Genomic DNA, 6657 nt, shown 5'->3' with positions numbered 1-6657 from the left:
TTTTCTAAACTCCTGACCCTTGTGAGGTGAGGAAGTGTGAGCACCACCACCAAGGGCTGTTCTTTTACCCTCTATACTTTGTCCACTCTGCCTGACTGATTAATGCTGGTGAGTCAAGTTTCAAGCTCTAAGCTCACAGTACTTTACATTATTTCTCTGTGGAGAATAATATATCACGAAACATAATTCTAGTGCAAATGTCCTAGTCAGATCAATTTTCTTATGAACTAGGTACCTTTGTGAACTTGCTCAGTGAGAAGGGTTTGCAGCTGGGCAGGAAGTGCAAAACCCCTGTCCATCCTGCATCGCTGGGGGGCACAGAGCATCTGTGCAGGTGCTGGATGGAGACTCCTGAGTCCAGCCCCACTGCGGAGAGGGACCTTTCACCTCAGAGACTGAGCCTGAGGAACCAGCAGGGGGCTAAGCCTGGAGAGCAGCTTTACCCAGAGGCACAAGCAGAGGGGGCAGGGGTGACAGGGCCCAGGGGACTGAGCAGCTTCTGTCATTTTTTATTCAGAATGTTACTGTCACTGTAGCACTGTCGTCCCGTTGCTGATCAATTTGCTCGAGGGGGCACCAGTAACGTCTCCATTGTTAGACTTGTTGTTACTGTTTTTTGGCATATCAAATACACCACGGGGAGCTTGCCTGGATCTCCGTGCGGGCGAGATACTATCGGCAGCTTGCCGGGTTCTCTGAGAGGGATGGAGGAATCAAACCTGGGTCTGCCGCGTGTAAGGCAAAAGCCCTACCTGTTGTGCTATCGTTCCGGTCCAGAATGTTAAATTATATTTCATTATTTTTTATTATTATTGTTATTGTTATTATCAGTATTATTGTTAATCAATGTGAGATACAATTTCAAAGCTTTCCTGTTTGAGTTTTAGTCATGCAATGATCAATCACCCAACCGTTCACCATGTACATCTTCCACTACCAAGAACCCCAATATTGTCCCATCCCACCCCTCCCCTGCCTCTATGGCAGACTATCTCCCCCAGACTCTCTCTTGCATTGCTTTTTATGAATAGCATATGGCCACGCACTGAGCAGCTTCTTCTGTTGCAAACAACAGGGGAGGCAGAGAGGTCTCCTCGAGCTGCAGGCTAGAGTCCATGCTTCCTCCTTATGGATCAGTCTGTCCGGGCAGAGGGACAGAGGAGACAGAGATGCGTGGGAAGGGCCTGTGGGACCCCTCTGGCCTCCTAACAACAGAGCTATTTCTGTGAATAAGGGTCACTCATTAGCCAGTTTCCCATTGCTAAAGACGTTTATTGAGTGGGTGTACTGCCCCAGGTGATGCTGGAGCTCAGAGGAGGCATCAGAAGCTGCGGTTACATCTTTCTCAGAGTGCTCTTTATCCAGGGCATGAAACTGGAGATTCTGGTGTAGACCTGAGGTGGTAATCCATATTTCTTACCATAGGAGACGATGCCCTGGGCCACATTCTTGCACACGAGGGGGCCCCCGGAGTCTCCCTGTGGGTTGAGGAAGGACTGAGCCTGTTTGCTGCTGCTCCAGGACCCTCTCAGTGGAGGGAGACTTCTGAGCCCCAGGTGGACAGAGGAAGGGCATGCTGGGGCTCAGATGTTGTGTGTTGGCTCTGGACATTTTGGGACCCCCCAAACACATATAGCTGTTCCGGGTCCAGAGGGACATAGCTGTGTCCTGCTGGGCCTAAGTAGTACTTAGAGTACAGAACGAGTAGTACTTAGTAGTACTTAGAGTACAGCAACGAGTAGTACTCAGAGGGTTCATCCAACACTGGTGGAGCTGGCTCTGAGTGTCTTTAATGGGTGACCTGGGACACCCCAGCCTGTGCCAGAGTTTGGGATCCTCCATGGAGGACCCCGCATGCTGTTCCCATGGATGTAGAGGCTGGCAGAGACCCAGTTCCTCCCCAGTGGGTCCCCCCTCATGGGAGACACCCCTGACTGGAGAGTTAGGGAACCCCACTGCCTGGTAGTGGTCCTCTGCCCCTCCCAATCACTCTAGCCGCAAGGTCCAGCTCTGCATTATCCAGTCTCACCTTAAATATGGCCTTTTCTGTCTTGGGATTCCCCACGCACAGCTGAGTGTCAGGTTTGTAGTAGTCTTTAAACCTGAGTTCACACTTCTCATCTGCCTGCACCTCCAGCTCCACCTCCTGCAGCTTCTCGGAAAACTTTCCCGTCGGCTCCATCCTCCCCCAGCCAGCCGCACTGCACACCAGGCCTGGCCGCAGCTTGTTCCTGGACCGAGGAAGTTTGAGGAGCTTCACGTTCTTAGTCATCTTGGCCTTACTCTTGAGCTGTGGCGATAGAGAGAGGGCCCTGCTCAACCATGCCCTGACCTGGACTCCCATGTTTGGTACCCTCTCTTCCTTTCCCACGGAGACCTGGGATAGTTCAGGGACCAGAATGGGTGCAGGGCGGATGCAGGGAATGAACCCTCGTGAGCAGAGCATCTGCTTCCTCACCTTCAGCAACATGATGTCGTTAGAGAAGTACTTTTTATCATACTTTGGGTGAGGGATGGCTTCGCCTACGGGAATCACCTGCTGAGTCTCCTCCTTCTGTTTGATGTTGTGGGCGCCCAGGGTCACATTCATCATGCTGCAGACAGAACTCAGAGGGAGGTGGAATCTTAGGGTAAGAACCCGGATGCCCTGAAGGGCAGGTGGCAAATGGGCTGCAGGTCAGGGCAACTCTAGGACTCTGGCAGGCTGGAAATTAACTGAGACTTGTGCTTCTCCCAGCTGAGGGAGTTTGCTGGAGCTAAAGATCCCTGCTCCATGGTTCGCACTGGTGAGTGCCCCAGGAAGAGAGAGGAAGTGGCCTCGTGTGTCTGTGGATGGCATTGTGAGGACACCTTGTAGGCAGAGGAGGATTCCCACAGCCTTCGAACCAACCTTTGAACCTGTCCTTCTCCCCAGGAAACTGCCCATCTCCTCCTATTAGGACTATCCTGGCTCACATTTTCTGAGCTTTGGAGTTTCAGGGCAGAAGCAGGGTCCCCATCCAGGGTCCCTTGGGGAGTGCATTGTGGCTGTGTCTCTCCTCACCTGCCATGACAGTGAGCAGCCGTCATCACCACATCCTTTCGGATCAGGAAACCACCACACCGGGCTAGCTTATAAGATTTCTCTTTAAAGTACTGCAGATAGGCCATGTAGGGTCTGGAGTGGGGCTTGGCCTCGTGTCCCCCGATGATCTCCCCTGGGGAATGTCAACTGTCAGCGTGCAACCCTCAGTGTCCCTGCTGACTTCACTGAGGGCTCGGGGCTGCTGCTGGATCTGTATTGGAAGGTTTGTAGGTTTCCTGTTCCCATACCCTAAAGGGAAGAGCTACAGCTCAGCCTATGAGTCTATTTCCACACCAAACGACAGGGACTTGTTCTGTCTTAAGGACCGGGAGCTCCTGACAACTGTTCCCTTAAGTCGTCCCCACAGTTCCTATTTCTGTGATGGTCAAGTAGGAACCTCTTTCTAGTCAGAGAATAAGATAACTGGTGAGGTGAGGTCGGTGCATTAACCAGGAATCAGGCTCAGAGTGTGGGAGGGTCACTCACCTGCCTCAGTTCTGGGGGACAGGGCGGTGCTCAGCAGGACACAGAGCAGGAGCATCTTCCCAGGAAGGCTCTGTAGTGGCAGCTGTGGGGGCTCCTCTTGATCCTGTTGGCTGTGAGAAGAAGAAGGGCAATTAGCAGACCTCTGAGGATCCAGTTTCTCTCTGGTTTGGTGTGTGTCCTGCAAGAAGATTTTCTACAAAAGGCTCCTCCCTTTTACCGTGCCTCTGCTGATGACATTTTCAGGTTGCTTTCTGAGAATCATGCAGTCACTATACTTGTGGTCACAGTTGAAATCTAGGTTTGATCATTTATTCCAGCCCAGAAGAGAAACCAAGTCAAGTGTGAGGTGGGGACTGGCATGCATCATTGTCTAGTGCGGTCCCAGAACAGAACCTTCACTCTTCCATCTTCACGTGCTAAGTGTATCAGGCAGTGTCTTTGGCAGATGTGTTTAGGCTCTTCCCTGAGCTAGGATCCAACACACTGAGCACATTTTTCCTCCCTTTGAAAGCTGGTGGAGGAGGCAGAAGCCTCAGTGACCAGAGTGTGGAATGGAAGGGCCCTGGGAAGGATGCAGCCGATATGAGAGAGAGTGGCCCCAGGGACTCACCCTGGACAGCAACTCAAGCACTAAAGCACTGTTGTGGCTCCCTTTCTTACAAATTCTAAGAATTGTATCAAAGGAAATGTGTTAGATTCCTTGAATGCAACCATGAAAAATAAAACCCATCCAAACGTCCCCCATCACTTCTCAGAAAGAAACAGATGTACAATTGATGCTAGTAATATCCCTCAGGTTTGACCAATTAAATTTTACCTGCTAACATGTCAAAGACCATTGAGCAAAGCAATACCATGACTGAAATGCACTCCAGTTACAATATGTGCTCTCTGACCATGTGACTTAATCCAAGGAGACATTTTAGAAAATTTTATAAGCACTCTATCCCCAATAATCAATGTCTGATAAAAGTTTAAAAAATGTAAATCTGTGGAAAGAGACAGAAATGATCAGTCAGGTCAATGTTTTCATCAAAATTTCAATAATTGGCATTTACTGGCAATAAGTAAACCACTTTGGACCTAAAGTTGCACCTCTGGCCTCAGCCCTTCTGTTGGTTGAGCTTGAAACCATCCAACCCACAGGGACCAAGGCTGGGATGGTGTTTCCTAAAGGAATTTCTGTTTTCTAAACTCCTGACCATTGTGAAGTAAGGAAATTTGAGGGCCACCACAGAGAGTTGTTCTTTTGCCCTCTATACTTTGTCCACTCTGCCTGACTGATTAATGCTGGTGAATCATGTTTCAAGCTTTAGACTCACAGTACTTTACATTATTTCTCTGTAGAAAATAAAATACCAGGATACACAATTCTAGAACAAATGTCCTAATCAGATGCAATTTCCTTATGAACTAGGTACCTTTGTGCACTTTCTCAGTGAGTATGGTTTGCAGGGGCTGGAGCGATAGCACAGGCAGTAGGGTGTTTTCCTTGAACGCGGCCAACCCGGGTTTGATTCCTCGGCCCCTCTCCGGAGAGGCTGGCAAGCTACCGAGAGTATCTTGCCTGCATGGCAGAGCCTGGCAAGCTACCTGTGGCATATTCAATATGCCAAAAGCAGTAACAACAAGTCCAACACCACCAAGTAAAATGTGGTTGGAGGCCATGTGGGGAAGGGTGATGCCGGCCGAATACAGACTAGAGACTGAACACAATGGCCACTCAACACCTTTATTGCAAACCACAACACCTAATCAGAGAGAGAGAACAAAAGGGAATACCCTGCCATAGTGGCAGGGTGGGGTGGGGGAGACGGGACTGGGGAGGGTGGGAGGGATGTTGGGTTTACTGGTGGTGCAGAATGGGCACTGGTGAAGGGATGGGTTCTCGAACTTTGTATGGGGGAAACATGAGCACAAAGATGTATGGATCTGTAACTGTACCCCCACGATGACTCTCTAATTAAAAATAAACTAATAAAAAAATAAAATAAAAAAAATAAGAACTCCAACAATGGAGACGTTACTGATGCCCGCTCGAGCAAATTGATGAGCAACTGGATTACAGTGACAGTGACAGGTTTTGCAGCTGGTTAGGAAGTGCAAAACCCCTTTCCTTCCTGCAGGGCTGGGGGCACAGAGCAAGACTCCTGAGTCCAGCCCCACTGCAGAGAGGGACCTTCCACCTCAGAGACTGAGCCTGAGGGGCCAGCAGGGGGCTAAGCCTGGAGAGCAGCTTTACCCAGAGGGACAGGCAGAGGGGGCAGGGGTGACAGGGCCCAGGGGACTGAGAAGCTTCTTTCCTTTTTTATTCAGAATGTCATTGTCACTGTAGCACTGTCATCCCAATGCTCATCAATTTGCTCGAGGGGGCAGCAGTAATGTCTACATTGTTAGACTTGTTGTTTTTGTTTTTGGCATATCGAATATGTCACGGGTAGCATGCCAGGCTCTGCCATGCAGGCGAGATAATCTAGGCAGTTTGGGGGCTCTTGAGAGGGATGGATGAATTAAACCGGGGTTGACTGTGTGCAAGGCAAACGTCCTCCCTGCTGTAATATTGCTCCGGTCCAGAATGTTAAATTTTATATTATTATTTTATTATTACTTTTGTTATCATTATTATTAATCAACATGAGATACAATTACAAAGCTTTCTTGTTTGATTTTCAGTCACACAATGGTCAATCACCCAACCTTCCAGCAGTGCACATCTTCCACTACCAAGAACCCCACTATCCCCCATCTCACCCCTCCCCCTGCCTCTATGGCAGACTATCTCCCCCAGACTCTCTCTTGCACTGTTTGTTATGAATAGCATATGGCCGCGTGCTGAGCAGCTTCTTCTGTTGCAACAATAGGGGAGGCAGAGAGGTCCCCCCTGATCAACAGGCTAGAGTCCATGCTTCCTCCTTATGGGTCAGTCTGTCCTGGCAGAGGGACAGAGGAGACAGAGATGCATGGGAAGGGCCTGTGGAACCCCTCTGGTCTTCTAACAACAGAGCTATGTCTGTGAATGAGGGTCTCTCATTAGCCAGTTTCCCATTGCTAAAGATGTTTATTGAGTGGGTGTACTGCCCCAGGTATGCTGGAGCTCAGAGGAGGCA

The 6657-nt window shown here is 49.6% G+C and overlaps 1 protein-coding gene across 1 annotated transcript; it reads right to left on the bottom strand.

Annotated features, from left to right (window-relative positions):
- Nucleotides 1-1334: 1334 nt before the first annotated feature.
- LOC101555357 (granzyme B-like) lies at nucleotides 1335-3614 on the bottom strand. The gene is made up of 5 exons (XM_055132712.1): nucleotides 3551-3614; nucleotides 3044-3197; nucleotides 2459-2594; nucleotides 2030-2290; nucleotides 1335-1478 (listed from the first exon to the last, which is right to left on the bottom strand). Exons 1-5 carry the CDS (start codon nucleotides 3603-3605, stop codon nucleotides 1335-1337), a joined length of 750 nt encoding a protein of 249 aa, XP_054988687.1. The 5' UTR covers nucleotides 3606-3614.
- Between the last annotated feature and the right edge of the window lie 3043 nt (nucleotides 3615-6657).

The sequence above is a fragment of the Sorex araneus genome, chromosome 3 (assembly GCF_027595985.1).
Source record: "Sorex araneus isolate mSorAra2 chromosome 3, mSorAra2.pri, whole genome shotgun sequence".
In the NCBI taxonomy this organism is placed as follows: domain Eukaryota; kingdom Metazoa; phylum Chordata; class Mammalia; order Eulipotyphla; family Soricidae; genus Sorex; species Sorex araneus.
The sequence above is the reverse complement of the archived record's forward strand: the minus strand, read 5'-3'. Positions and strand labels throughout refer to the sequence as shown.